General features: G+C 42.2%; 1 protein-coding gene across 7 annotated transcripts in view; it reads left to right on the top strand.

The window, feature by feature from the left end:
• tcf4 (transcription factor 4) overlaps positions 1-15,515 on the top strand; it is a 502,483-nt gene that overhangs the window by 176,141 nt on the left and 310,827 nt on the right. For all 7 annotated transcript variants that reach the window (XR_013498725.1, XM_078219717.1, XM_078219702.1 and 4 more), the window contains exon 3: positions 4,688-4,880. Coding sequence is in view for 6 of the 7 variants with exons in the window: in XM_078219717.1 (XP_078075843.1) it covers positions 4,866-4,880 (15 nt within the window). In the remaining variant the exon portion in view is untranslated. The remainder of the gene's footprint in view (positions 1-4,687; positions 4,881-15,515) is intronic.

Below are 15,515 nucleotides of genomic sequence, written 5' to 3'. Positions count from 1 at the left end.
GAGGTGTAGGTACACCCCAGTGCTGCTAGGGAGGATGTTCCAGGATTTTGACCCAATGACAGTGAAGGAAAGGCAATATATTTCCAAGTCAGGATGGGTGAGTGACTTGGAGGGGAATTTCTAGGTGTTGGTGTTCCCGATATCTGCTGCTCTTGTCCTTGTAGATGATAGCAGTTGTGGGTTTGGGAGGTGCTATCTAAGAAGCCTTGGTCATTTCCTTCAGTGCACTTTGTAGATGGTACACACTGTTGCCACTGTTCATTGGTGGTGGATGGATTGAATGTTTGTGGAAGGAGTAGCAATCAAGTGGGCTGCGTTGTCCTAGATGGTGTCCAGCTTCTTGAGTGTTGTTGGAGCTGCACTCAAGTGGATAGTATTCCTGATTCCTGCCTTGTAAATTGTGGACAGGCTTTGGAGAGTCAGAAAGTGAGTTACTTGCCTCAGGGTTCTTAGCCTCTGACCTGCTCATGGCTAGTCCAGTTGCATTTCTGGTCAATGGTAACCCCCAGGATGTTGAGAGTGGAGGATTCAGCGATGGTAATACCATTGACTAGCAAGGGGAAATGGTTAGATTCTGTTTTTTGGAGATGGTCATGCCTGACACTTATGTAGTGCAAATATTACTTGTCAGCCCAAGCCTGGATATTGTCCAGGTCTTACTGCCTTTGGGCATGAACTGCTTCAGTATCTGCGGCGTTGCGGGTGGTGCCCATCATGACTGTGTCCACTCTCTGCAAGAGCAATTAATTTAGTGTCATAAGAGACCATCAGATGTAGAAGCAGAAGTCGGCCATTTGGCCCATCAAGTCTGATCTGCCATTCAATGAGATCATGACTGGCCTGATATAATTTTCAACTCCACTTTGTTGACTTGTCCCCATAACCCTTAATTCTGTTACTGATTCAAAATCTGTCTATTTCAGCCTTGAACATACTTAATGATTCAACCTCTACAGTCCTCTGCGGTAAAGAATTCCATTCACTACCCTCAGAGAAGAAATTCCTCCTCATCTCTGTCTCAAATGGGCAACTCCTTACTCTGATATTATGCCCTCTGGAGCTAGATTCTCCCACAAAGGGAAACAGCTTCTTTGCATCTACCATGTAAAGCCCCCTGGGAATCCTATATGTCTCAGTAAGGTTGCCTCTCATTCTTCCAGACTCCAATGGGTACAGGCCCAACCTACTCAACCTGTCCTCGTGAGAAAATTCCTCCATTCTTAGGGTTAACCTAGTACGAAGTCTCACAACACCAGGTTAAAGTCCAAAAGTCTAGGAACACAGTGGTATATTCACCTTACCTGATGAAGGAGCAGCGCTCTGAAAGTTCATAATTCCAAATAAACCTGTCAGACTTTAACCTGTTGTGGGACATCTTACTGTGCCCACCCCAGTCCAACGCCGGCATCTCCACATTTAGGATTAACCTAGTTGGACTGCCTCCACCGCCAGTACATCTATCCTCAGAGAAGGGGACCCAAATTGTTCAGACTATTCCAGGTGTTAGTCCCTTGTTCTTTTGTTCATAGCCCTGCAATTGTTTTCCATTTCAGATAATCCAATTTTCTTTTGAAAATCATGATTACATCTGCCTCCACCTCACTCTCAGGCCAGTGCACTGCAGCTCCTAACCACTTGCTGCAATAAAACATTTTTCCACATGTTGCCATTGCTTCTTTTGCCAGTGACCCAAATCAATACCCTCTGGTTCTTCTCCATTTCACCAAAGGAAACAATTTCTCTCTATCTACTCTGTCTCCTGACCCCTCATGACTTTGAACCCCTCTGTCAAATTTCCTCTGACTTCTCTTTTCCAGTGAGAACAACTCCAGCTTCTCCATCTACCTACTCCTGCTCCATTGTGCTGTATGTTGTGCGTGAATCTTTACATAACTTCAGTTCTCTAGCTACCAATTCCACCCTCTCCACGGCAGCTGTGTGAGGTTGGCCCAGGCCAATTTGGTTCCGTGTTTGACCCAGAGATGATCTTCTGACCATTATTCGCAGCATCTCCAACACTACCTACTTTCACTTCCATAACATTACCTGACTCTGCCCCTCGCTCATCTGCTACTAATCCTTATTAGTGCATTTTTAAGCTCTAGATGTGACCAATCCAACTCATTTCTGGCCACCTTCTTGTATTGTGTCCTTGATAAAAATGCAGTCATTCAAAGCACTGCTGCCTGTCCGAGCTTTCATCAAATTCCATTTGCTTATAAACCTTGTGCTAGCTGACCTACATTGGCTTCTATGTAAACAATGTCTTGACTTTTAAATTCTAATCCTTATTTTTAGTTCACTCTATGACCTCCCCTCTCCCTATCTCTGTAATCTCCTCCAGCCCCTTAACCTCCAAGGTATCTGCTCCTCTAATTCTGGCCTCTTTGAGTGTTCTCGATTTTAATTGTTTTTTTACTGGCCATTGCAGGCCATGTCTTCAGCTGCCTAGGCCTTAAGCTCTGCCATTCCCTTTCTGTCGCCACCTCTCTTCCTTTTAAGAGTCTCTTTGACCACGCTTTTTATTATCTGCCCTAGTATATCCTTGTTTGTCAAATTATTGTTTTATAATGGTCCTTTGAAGCACCTCGGGACATTTTGTTATGTTAATGGTGCTATATAAGTCTGCTGTTGTGCATGTTTTCCCTGGCAGTTTTATGTCCCATATCTCATTGATTTTTGCTGTTATACTGCTGTGTCTGTTAGTTTGAAATTTAGTGCAATATTTAAACCTAATTTTGGACTTCAATGTTTACTCTGTTGCACTCCTCCTAAGGGTAAGCAAGCCCGTTCAGGGGAAGTATTAGTCAAGTGTGCAAGTAACGACAAGTGCGTGAAAAAGAGATTTCCATGGGGTCCTTTTCATAATTTATGGACCTATTTCATTGAGTGTTTTATGGCGCTGCCCTCTCACCAATGACCAATTGATAGTTATGTCTTCCTCTTTTCACTCATTTGAAAGTTTTATTCCACTCTGCAGATCCTGCCCTAACCAGGGCAGGCAGGCATACCTGTATATTAAGACTGTTTTACCCGGAAGAAAGAAAGTCTTTTCATCTGCCCTCTTTTCATTTCATTTGATTCGATTTATTATTATCACATGTATTGGGATACAGTGAAAGGTGTTGTTTCTTGCACGCTTTACAGACAAAGCATACTCTTCATAGAGTACATAGGGGAGAAGGAAAGGAGAGGGTGCAGAATATAGTGTTACAGTCATGTAGAGAAAGATCAACTTAATGTGAGGGAGGTCCATATGAGGTAAATCTGATGGCAGCAGGGAAGACGCTCTGGACTTGAAACGTCAGCTCTTTTCTCTCCTTACAGATGCTGCCAGACCTGCTGAAATTTTCCAGCATTTTCTCTTTTGGTTGGAAGAAGCTGTTCTTCCGTCAGTTGACATGTGATCTCAGATTTTTGTATCTTTTTACCAACGGAAGAAGGTGGAAGAGAGTATGTCTGGGATTAGTGGGGTCCTTGATTATGCTGGCTGCTTTCCCGAGGCAGCAGGAAGTATAGACAGAGTCAATGGATGGGAGGCTGGTTTGCGTGATGAACTGGGCTTCGTTCACAACCCTTTGCCTGACTGAAGATTGGACGCAATGTGGATATCTGCATTTATCCCCATGATTCAGTATAACCACTGCACTGTATGTCAGCTTACCGTGCACCTCAAAACAGACTTGACTTAGGGCGGGATTTTGCAATCTCACTCGACCCAAAACCGTAAAATCCCGCCCGAGGTTAACAAACTTTCTGTGGTCCGCCTCCCACCTGCTCTGACTCCCGTGGTGGGCGAGACAGTAAAATTCCGGTCTTGAAGATTTCGAGGTGAATCAGTAAGCAATTGCTCTGTCTAGTGTGAAGCTGATTTGATTTGATTTGATTTATTATTGTCACATGTATTAGCATACAGTGAAAAGTATTGTCTTACAGACAAAGCATACCATTCATAGAGAAAGAAATGAGAGAGTGCAGAATGTAGTGAATGCGCTCTTCGTAACAGCTTTAATCCTCTTTCTGATACTCAATCTCAGTTTGAGCAGCAGTAAGGGCGCTACAACAGGTCTCGTCACCCCAGTGCCAAGGGAAATAGCAGTCAGGGCTTTTGCTCCTGGCTGCTATCTGGTGGCTCCTGGAAGATGCATTTGCATGGATGTTACGCTAGGACATAATTAATAAAGTTGTGATACAACTCTGACCTGCCAAATAGCCTGCAGATTAGTAATGGAGTGGTTGTAGCTGTGTCCTGGGAAACCTGCTGTGTTATGATCCTCACTGCTGACATCAGAGAAGCATTTCCTCTTCCATCAGATGTTATCTCCCAGGCCATTATCCACAGTGCAAATGGGCGTTTTTAAATATGATTTCGCTTTACTTTAACTTCCCTTTTGTTTGAAGGATTGAGCAAGTATTTTACGTTTAAGACATTTCCTGCCAGACAAACAAAACCTTTCTTTTTAATGCATCACGCACTACTTCAAGCAGCTGAAGGCCACACGCTGAATCACCCCTCAGACAGAGGACTGTCCATATATAGATACGGTCCAGTGCCCTTCTGCAGTAGCCCAGATTAGTGAGCATTAGGATCAGAACCATAAACATCAGAGAAATATTAAGGGAGAGATTTATGATCAAAAGAGTTGATGTAGCAAGTTTATTTTTAAAGAGTGCCACATTAAAATAGATTACCCTTTTAAACAAGATCACAAACAGCCCAGTATTAGTGATGAGCCTACTGATTGTAAGTTGAAATGCTGGTTCTGACAACCATTTCTGTTATCCTGCAGGTAATCTGATAGAAATATCTTTGTTTTGCAGGCAAAGCAGAGAGAGCATCATTCCCATTTGGGAGGGACTCAAACATGCAAGGTTGTCAGGTCAGTTGCATGTCTTCTTCCTTAGTGCAAGAAGCATTTACGTTATTGTCTCATCGTGTTTGTCCTTGTCATTTGTGCTCAAAGTAAATGAGGAATCTGTAAATTTCAAAACGAATAGGGTTGTATGACAATGACTTGTCTCCCACCACCACCATCTCCTCTTCCCCCTGCATCCCCCTTCCCTTCCTCACCCCAGGCTGGTCCACCTTTGAACAAGATGCATTATTATGCTGTTGGCCATCACATTTCTCCTCTAGGGCATTGTTACACGGCAGGTACTGGCTTGGGACTGGACTGGTGAGAAAGTGGCTCAGTGAGAATACAGAGTCTCCAGGAGTGGCTGCGGTAAGCCCAGCTGGTTTTAACAGTCCAGTTGACAGGCTGCTGGCAGGCTTTTGGCGTCGATGGCAGTCATGATGTGGAGATGCAGGCATTGGACTGGGGTAAACACAGTAAGAGTTTTAACAACACCAGGTTGAAGTCCAACAGGTTTATTTGGTAGCAAATACCATTAGCTTTCGGAGCGCTGCTCCTTCATCAGATGGAGTGGTATCTGACGAAGGAGCAGCGCTCTGAAAGCTAATGGCATTTGCTACCAAATAAACCTGTTGGACTTTAACCTGGTGTTGTTAAAACTCTTACTGGGCTTTTGGCTGAAGCAGAAATCACCGGGAAGTAGCAGAAAGTGGACGGTCTGGAGGCCAGCCACCAAGTCCAAAGTGGGAGGGGGAAGGACAGGCAGGACATTGATTCACAAATAGGAGGCCGGGGGGGGACTTTTTTTATTTATTCGTGGGACATGGCTGTCACTGGCTGGCCAGCATTCATTGCCCATACCTAGTTGCCCTTCTTCAGAGGGCAGTTGAGAGTCAGCCACATTGCTGGAGCCATGTGTATACCAGACCAGGTAAGCACGGTAGATTTCCTTCCCTAAAGAACACTAGTGAAACAGATGGGTTTTTCTGACAATTGACAATGGTCATCCTAATTCCAGATGATTTTTATGGAATTCAAATTACACCATCTGCCGTGGTGGGATTCAAATCTGGGTCCCAAGAGCATTAGCTGAGTTTCAGGATTAATGGTCTAGTGATAATACCACCAGTCCATCGCCTCCCCGCCTGGGCAAGGGAGGCGTAGACTTTCCCTGTGGGGCCTGGGGAAACATCCTCTGATCAGGTTTGAATAGTGTGGGCTGATATCCTGCTTACTTGCGAGCAGAGACTGTATTGATGTAATAGGAGACTCGTTTTCATAAATATTTGAGGCTTCCATCTCAGCTGGGGAGAATCTAGTATCCCTATAAGTTCAGGCATTTTAAAATTGCAGCTGAGTGGTAACAATGTGGGATCCAGCCCATTTTAACTCCCACCACCTCTTCCCCACCTACAGCTTAGTTTCCACTGTGCAAAAATTAAAACTACTACCACAAACTTAGTTCAGGTGATATAAAGCCAGCAAATGCAAGTTAAACTTCATTCATCACCATACAATGCAACGTAAAGCAACCTCAAAGTAAATTTGCTGGATTCAAGGTATTTGACCACTGGGCAAATTGGGAAACAACCCACGAATACAAATATATAGATTTAAAATGATTTGCAAAAGAAACAAGTTTGATGTGAGAAACACTTTTTAACATGAGTGGTTCGGGTCAGGAATGCATGCCGTGGAAGTGTGGTGGAGGCAGGTTCAGTTGAGGGATTCAAGAGGGCATTAGATGATTATTTGAATATAAAATATAGGCAAGGCTATGGGGAAAAAGCAGGAGAATGGCCCTAAGTTATGATGCTCATTTGGAGAATCAGTGCAAACACAATGGGCCAAATGGCGTCCTACTACGCTATAACAATTCTGTGATTCTGTGATATAAAGGACCCGTTAAAGTGCCAGCATGTTGGTGATGTGACACTTATGTAATCGAGGCCATGTCCTTAAAAATTACCAATATGCATGCATGAAAACAAACATGGGTACTCCATTCACCAATATTGCTTTGCCAATGAACACCAAACTGACCATACAGTTGTTTCTGCATTAATTCTTAAAAAGATCAAAGACAAAGTTAAGAAAGTTTACAGTTGGCCCATCTTGCAGCAGGTATGAAGACCAAACAATCTGAGAATACCCATTCGAGGTATAGTTGCTTAAATTTGAGTTTGGCTAATTTCACAGCCCCTTTGTGCGGTAAAATGAACCCAGTCTTAGGACATTGTTGACTCTTCATTTTCTGTCCGAGTGAAAGAGGAGATAATTGAGACACTGGATGGGCTAAAAATGGATAAAGTGGAGGTATAAAGGCTGGCACCAATTAAAAGTTGGTAAGTCACCAAGACCGGATGGGAGGCACTCAAGGACACTGAGGGAAGTAAGGATGGAAATTGCAAATGCACTGACTATTCTCCTTCGATACATGAGTCATGCCAGAAGACTGAGGAGGAATTTCATCTCTCAGATGCTCATCAAGTTTTCTACCACAGAGAACAAGTGGAAACTGAGTCATCGAATATATTCAAGGCCATGATAGACAGATTTTTGAACTTTAGGTGAGTCGAGTGTTATGGGCAACTGGTACAAAAGTGGGGTTGAAGCCAGGATTAAATCAGCCCTGATCTTATTGAATGGTGGAGCAGGTTCAAGGGGCTGAATCATCAACTTTGTCCCTATTTCTTATGTTGTTATCAGTGAAGAATTACCCATGTTCAAAAAATGGGTGTAATGGTCAACATTGCAACTATAGGCCAGTCAGTTTAACTTGGGTGTTAGGAAAGATGATAATGCAGGACAAAATTAATAGTTACTCAAACAAATGGATGGATTAAGAAGGCAGGCTGGTCAAATGGGAAGAAATTGGCAGATTCAGAAAGAATGTTCCTGATGGTGGAGAAGTCCAGAGCTCAGGGCTATAGTTCGAGGATAAGGGGCAAATCTTTTCAGATTGAGGTGAGGAGAAATTTCTTCACTCAGAGAGTGGTGAATGTGTGGAATTCACTACCACAGAAAGTAATTGAGGCCAAAATGTTGTCTGATTTCAAGAAGAAATTAGATATAGTTCTAGGTGCTAAAGGGATTAAGGGCTATGGGAGGAAGGTGGGATCAGGATATTGAATTTGATGATCAGCCATGATCAAAATGAATGGTGGAGCTGGCTTGAAGGGCTGAATGGCCTACTCCTGGTTCTGGTCTCTATGTTTCTATTAATCCAATGGCAGAGAAGTGTGGTACGTTTTGGTAGGAAGAATGAGGAGATGCAATATAAAATAAAAGGAGCCCAAAAGGGGTGAGGCTGAAGGGGGGTATTTGTGCACAAATCATTTGAAGGTGGCAGTGGTTGGGAAAGTGGTTAAAAAGGTGTACAGAATCCAGTAGAGACATTGTGGGTAAAATCAAGGAAGCTATAATCAATCTTTATCAACTCTGGTTTGTTCAGCCTCTTGGAATATTGTGTCCAATTCTGGGCACTGCACTTTAGGAAGAATGTGAAGGCTTGAAGAAAGCTTTACAACAATGGTGTCCAGGACTGGAGCAGCTGGGGAAATACTCCTTAGAGAAGAGAAGGTCGTGAGGAATTTGAGAAAAGTATAAAATCACGAGGGATTCAGACTGATAGGGAGAAACAGATAGGGCAAGACCACAAGAGGGCCGAATTGGCTACTTCTGTGTTTCACCATTCTGTAATTGTTACTTAGCTGATTCTAAACCTGGTGAGCACTCTGTAACTTGACTTGTACTGTTTACTCCTGTATGTTTGAAATTTGAGTGTGGAAGATTCAAAACAGAAACCGCACAGCCCTAGTCAGAACTCAGTAAACTAGCAAAAATCTATTTCAAATGGTGATCTTATCAGAGCTTATTTATATCTTACTAAATGCATGATGCTTTCCGTGACGCGAACTGATTTATATTCTAAACTTGGCATTTTCAGGGTCTGGTGACTTTAATTTCTGGATATGAATCTTGACTGATCCTATTGATTTTGTCAAACATTACGCCTTTTATTTGGAACATGGGCAAGGTGTGCATGGGTAGGATAGTTAAATATTAATCTTTAGAGAAAAATGTTTTTCCATGCACTATTTAGATTTTCAGTAACTTGTGTCTAAAATAAATGGTCAATTTAACAAGTCAGCTGTACATACTTAGCTATAATTCAGAGACCAAGGGTCCTATTTTAACTCTGAATATGTGAGTAGGGGTTTTGAGTAAGTTAAGATTGGGTCCTAAAACTTGGAGCTTCCAAAAAGGGGTGAAACAATGGGGTCTCTCAGGTAAGGGTATCTAGATGTTCAGTTGAGGTTCGGTTATGAGTTATTTGTGATGGTGTTCCTGAGACCTAAATTAAGAAAACAGCCACTAAGTCTTCATACCTGTCTGGGTCACAGAGAAGCCTAACTTTGAACCATAATGGATATTATATTTAACTTAATAAAGGTAAAGAACAGTCAACATGTAAAATTGATTTATGGATGGAAATTGGAGGTCCAATGCTCTCAATCATAGAAATTGCAGCACATAAAGGGCCATTTTGCCCATTGCCTGCGTTAATCCTTCAACTGGGGTTAATTCTCGAATCACATTCTTCAGCCCTTTTCCCCCAAATCCCTTAACATTTTTCCTTTCCAGGTACCTATCCAAGTTCATTTCTGCACCTCTACCTGTTCTTTTTTTCCCCAATGAGCATTTCACATTCCTTTTATCAGTGCAGCTAACAGTTAGGAGACAACCAGATGCCTTGATGAACTGTAGTTTCTTAGTATTGATGGAATAATATTGATGATCTTCAATCTTGTTACAAATTGGAGGGAGATTTTCCCATTTTCAGCTGGTGGGATGGGCAGCAGGAGCAGAAAATCCCACCGGAGGGCAAAATATGATTTATAGCGGTGGAATTTCCAATGACGTAACAGGAATCTCGGTATTCAACAATGCATTAGCATCTAATAATCAGGCCCAAGGACCTGATAATCTCCCTCATACATTACATCATCCATTTCACTGACTTGAATTGCACCTGGCGAGCAGAAGCAGCAAGAGGAGTTTAGATGAGTGCATTGCCCAGCAGGGTATTGCCACTGTGGGAAAGGAAGGGGAGGGGGCTTTCTCCTTTTTTTTAATATCGCGGTATCCATCCTTTAAATGCTGGCTCAGTCAGAGCCTGCCCCACCAGCATGTCGTCGTGGGACCCGACCCTTCCTTTTTTTCAGCTATGAGTCTAACAATAGGGTGGAGAAAGCTGCCAATGGGGCTGGAGCCCTTAATGCTGTTTTTCCCACCCGCTGTGCTGCTCTGCCTAAAAATGGAAAAATTCTGCCCTAGATCTTATGGCTTTGGATTAGATTAAGGAATAGACTAAGGCAACATAGGTTTTAGATGATGGGATGGAAAGTGGGAAAGACAATTTGAGAAATAATGATGGAGAGAGGGGAAACCATACTAAACAAAGAGAGGAATAAATAAAGAAGATGATTCAAAGCTGAGACCTAATAGTTCCAGCATGGGTTTAGAGAAGAATTTAATCCTTTGTGATGATTAGTGAAGGTAAGTAAGGTACACATTTTTGGATGAAAAGGGATGAATCAAGTCTCAGGTAATTAAGAAATATCTTTTGTTTTACATTTGAAGGGATAAGTAGATGTGATTCTGATCCATACACCCTCAGCGAATATAAAATTCAACCCAGACATTAATTTTCAAAAAGTAGTTCCCTAAAGATAAAACAAGTGCATGGAAAAGCTATAGTTTCAGCAGGTATTTTAAGTCATCTTTGACATTAATTTAATTTGGTGTTGAAATTGTGGGTTTAAATCTTAATATAATTTATGGGAATAACAATAGATGAAGTGCTTGAAGTTTCCTTTAGCACCAGGCCAACATGGCAGCACTAAAATAAGAAGAATTGCATAAGAAATTGGGAGCAGATTTGGCAAATTCACCAAACAATGAAGGCCATATAAAAAGATAATAACAGGCAAAAGTATTTTGAAGTGCCCTTATATATGCTAAATCGAGGTGAAGGGTCAAGGGGCGAAGTTAGAATAGCTTGTGTTAATGTTTTATTTTCAGGTTTGCGCCTTGTGTTCCTCATCAACTCCTAGTGCGATTTCTACTGTTTCATTATTGGTACTTCCAGTAAGACTTTTTTGTTGTTGAAATAATAGGTCCTGAGGCTTCTGTCTATTAAAGCGGCCTTTCCTAACATTTTGTTGTGACATTTTTATATACTTTTGTGCACTCCACAGCTGGATTAACAACATGTTTGCCCTTTATACCAGTTAAGTGGCTCATTAGCTGCTTAAGAAGTGTGAAAGGGCCATTATTTTGGGTGAGCTGTGATTGGCCAGTTTCCTTCCTGTCGTTCCTGTTTAACAGATTTGCGATGCACAAAAGAAGCTCTATCAAAATCCTGCCGGCCATTTTGGTTCAAAACTGTTTTAAAATGAGAGGAACATTTAACGTGTAGTTTGACGAAAGGAGAGGAAATATTAGCCACATGAGGTAAAATCTACTCTAGTGAGAGTAAATGGACAGGATAGTTAAAATCATGCAGAGGATCAGCATTTTCAGTGGGGAGACATTTAGTTGTTATCCGGAGAATGTGAGTAAAAGGACACAGATTTATAAATAAGAAAACAATTGACAACAAAATGCAATTTCCAGTTTATTTGACGAACAGGTCAGATTGACTGTCAGTTAACATTGTGAAGATGGGTTTAATAACAACAACAGCTTATATTTAAATAGTACCCCGAACATCATAAAAAGTATGACACCGAATCACATAAGGAGATATTAGGTCAGGGGAGGTGGTGATGAAGTGGTATTCTCACTGGATTACTAGAATACAGAACCACGGTAATGCTCTGGTTCGAACCCTATTATGTCAGATGATGAAATTTGAATTCAGCAAAAATTTGGAATTATGAGTCTAATGATGACAATGAAACCAATGCCAAGTGTCGTAAAAAGCCATCTATCTGGTTCATTAATGTCCTTTAGGGAAGGAAATCTGCCATCTTTACCTGGTCTGGCCTATATTTGACTCCGGCCGCATGTGGTTCATGTTTAAAATGGCCTAGCGAGCCATTCAGTTCAAGGCAAGTAAGGATGGACAACAAATTCTGGCTCAACCAGCGATGCCCACATAGAATCATAGAATCCCAACAGTGCAGGGGGAGGCCATTCAGCCTGCCTTGACCCTCTGACAGAACATCCCCCAGGCCCTATCTCCATAATGCCATGTATTTACTCTGCTAACTCCCCTAACCCATACAAAGGGGCAATTTAGCATGGCCAATCAACCTAACTGGCACATCTTTGGCTTGTGGGAGGAAACCGGAGCACCCGGAGGAAACCCACGCAGACACACGGAGAACGTGCAAACTCCACACAGTCACCCAAGGCTGGAATCAAACTCGGCTCCCTGGCACTGTGAGACAGCAGGGCTAACCACTGTACCACTGTGCTGCCCATGATAGCCCCTGAACAAATAAACAAAATAAGTCAAAAAAAGTAGGTTTTAAGAAGTCTTGAAGGAGGAAAAGGAGGTGGGAGGCTTTGGGAAGATATTTCAGAGCTCTGACGCAACTGAAAGTGCAGCCTCCAATGGAGAAGCAACTAAAATCAGGGATCCTCAAGAGGCCAAAATGATATAAGTGCAGATATCGCAGAGGGTTATGGGGCAGGTGGAGATTATAGAGACAGAGAACAGTTTGGAACCAAGGATGAGAATTTTAAAATCAAGATGTTACTGACCAGGATCCAGTGTAGGACTGTGACTCTGGGAATGATAGGTGACTGGGACTTGTGAGTTAAGACAGGATTTGGGTATATTCCGTAAAAATATTGAAAATTTTAGGTTTAGTGCTGTGTTATAAGGAGATGGGGCTGCCTGCAAAGCTAGCACATCATGACTAAGTGAGCTAAATGGTCCTCTTTCCAGTCTCCACATTGAATCTGAAAGTTTTAGTAAATGCCTGAGCTTTTCTGGTAGCCTGGGAGCATGGAAGCATTCCAAAATGAACTAGGCCCAACCTGTAGACCTAACAAGTAGCAAGGAAGAGGTAATGCAATATTATTCTGTTGAAAGACAGTAAAGGTCAAGTATTTAAATGTGAGTTCGTAAAAGCTGTGCATAACATGATTTTTTTTCTCTGCTAAAATCAAAATTATTTTTGGCTCTGACTGAACTAAAGCATGCTAACAATCATACTGAACAGGCGTTGAATCTCCAGTAATTCTGGCCTATTGATTGAGGTGGCTGCTAAGGAATGGAAACTGTTGAACATATATGCCCTTCTTCAATATATATGGGAGGTGGAATATATGGCTGACCATGTGTGAATTGATATGAGTTTTGTTTTGACAACGTTCAAGGACAGACCCAAATTTTTTGTAAGCAGAATTGACGAGATGTGCATACCTGGTGCAGATTTGCCAATGACACTGTTGTCATCCACAAACGTTGGACCATATAGTCTATACTAGTCAATTTAGTTTTGGCACAGAGGCAACTGCGATAGAGTTTTCCGTCTAACCGGTATTTAATACTGACACCAGAGGGCATTTGATCTTTGATGTGAAGAGTAGCCATTGTCGGGTGAATTGCAAATAGTCTGGGCGCTGTCACACAGCCTTGATTGACTTTGGTCCAGATTTTGATAATGCCTGTCCCTTTTATGACATTTGCAGTTATATCATCATAAAGCAATAGACATTCCTGAGGCATATTAGCATATTCTTGAACTGATGGACATTGGTAGTTTGAAATATTATACAGTAATCATTTCATTTAGTTTATCTATTGTTTGCAAGAGAGTGGCATACACATCGTTGAAAGAATCAGCTTTAAAAGAGGTGAAGGTTCTCTTAAGAAAAATTCTTGTGTAGGCTGAAGGGATGGGGATTAGTGAGAGAGCTTTATAAATTCTGTCATTTGTAAAAATAGCTTCTGCCTGTATATTAAACGTTTCTATCTGAAATCAGGTGATGGTTTCTTCACTGAAAAATAATACTAGTTTCATATCAGTTAACCATTACGTTTTCTCAGAAATTGGATTAGAATGTTGGGATTTACCATTTGCTTTAATTGAATCTTTAGAGAACAATACAGTTCGTGCATGCATGAAGTAAGACCTGGGTAACACCCAGGCTTGGGCTTATAAGTGGCAAGTAACATTCACATCTCACAAATGCCAATCAAGTGACCATCTCCAAAACAAAATCAAACTATCGCCCCATGACATTCGTCACCAAACACCTCCCTCAACAATAACATGATAGGGGTCGCCATTAATCTGAAACTTAACGGGACAGATTATGTAAATACAGTAGCTACGAGAACAAGGAAAAAGGGACACAGATTAAATGTTTTGGGCACGAGATGCAGGGGGAATGTGAGGAAGAAATTTTACACAGCAAATGTTAGAAACATAGAAACATAGAAAACTACAGCACAAAACAGGCCCTTCGGCCCCACAAGTTGTGCCGAGCATATCCCTACCTTTTAGGCCTACCTATAACCCTCCATCCTATTAAGTCCTATGTACTCATCCAGGAGTCTCTTAAAAGACCCTATTGAGTTTGCCTCCACCACCACTGACAGCAGCCGATTCCACTTGCCCACCACCCTCTGTGTGAAAAACTTCCCCCTAACATTTCCCCTGTACCTACCCCCCAGCACCTTAAACCTGTGTCCTCTCGTAGCAGCCATTTCCACCCTGGGAAAAAGCCTCTGAGAGTCCACCCGATCTATGCCTCGCAACATCTCATATACCTCTATTAGGTCTCCTCTCATCCTACGTCTCTCTAAGGAGAAAAGACCAAGCTCCCTCAGCCTATCCTCATGAGGCATGCCACTCAATCCAGGCAACATCCTTGTAAATCTCCTCTGCACTCTTTCAATCTTTTCCACATGTTATTGACCTGTAACTCGCTGTCCATCAGGATGTTGGAATCAAAGATGTTCAATGACTTCAAAAGGAAATCAGATAGGCACTTGGCAGAACTTTGGCGATAGAATGACAGAATGGGACTCACTTGATTGCTCCAAGTAGAGCCAGTTAATGGATTGAATTGTCTCCTTCAGGCCGGGATTCTGTTGGGTTGACTGAAATTGGAAAATGGGAATGCTAGCTAGGAGGCTTGTCACAAAGTGGCCACCATTGGGCCTTCCCTATGACTGAGATTCTTGCGACTAAAGGTGAGTGGAGGTGGGATGGGGATCGCAGGATAAAGGTCACAGGAGATGGGTGCAACTGGCTCAGAGAAAAGGATAGGATCCTGGTTTTCAGTGCCCTCCTTCCTTCCTGGTGCCAAGTGTGCCTGACCACAGAGTGTCTGACCACAAACTACCCCCCGTGGAATTCCCCATAGAATTCTAAAGGGGGTGCCGGACTAGCAGAAACTGGGAGGTTGTATACACAATAGTTTAAAAGTGGCAGGACAAGTTTTTCAGGCTGTTTGAAAAAGCATACATGATTATTGGTTTCACAAATAGACTCACAAGGAATGTAGCAAAGGGGTAAATCACCAGTTAAGCACAGCTAGAGTATTATGTATAATTTTGGGCACCACATTTTAGGAAGGATGTCAAGGGCCGGAATTTTTCAGCAGTTCATGCCGGCGGCATCTTCTTCT

This window comes from Mustelus asterias, chromosome 1 (genome assembly GCF_964213995.1).
Source record: "Mustelus asterias chromosome 1, sMusAst1.hap1.1, whole genome shotgun sequence".
Lineage (NCBI taxonomy): Eukaryota > Metazoa > Chordata > Chondrichthyes > Carcharhiniformes > Triakidae > Mustelus > Mustelus asterias.
This window is presented reverse-complemented; position numbering and strand designations above follow the sequence as displayed.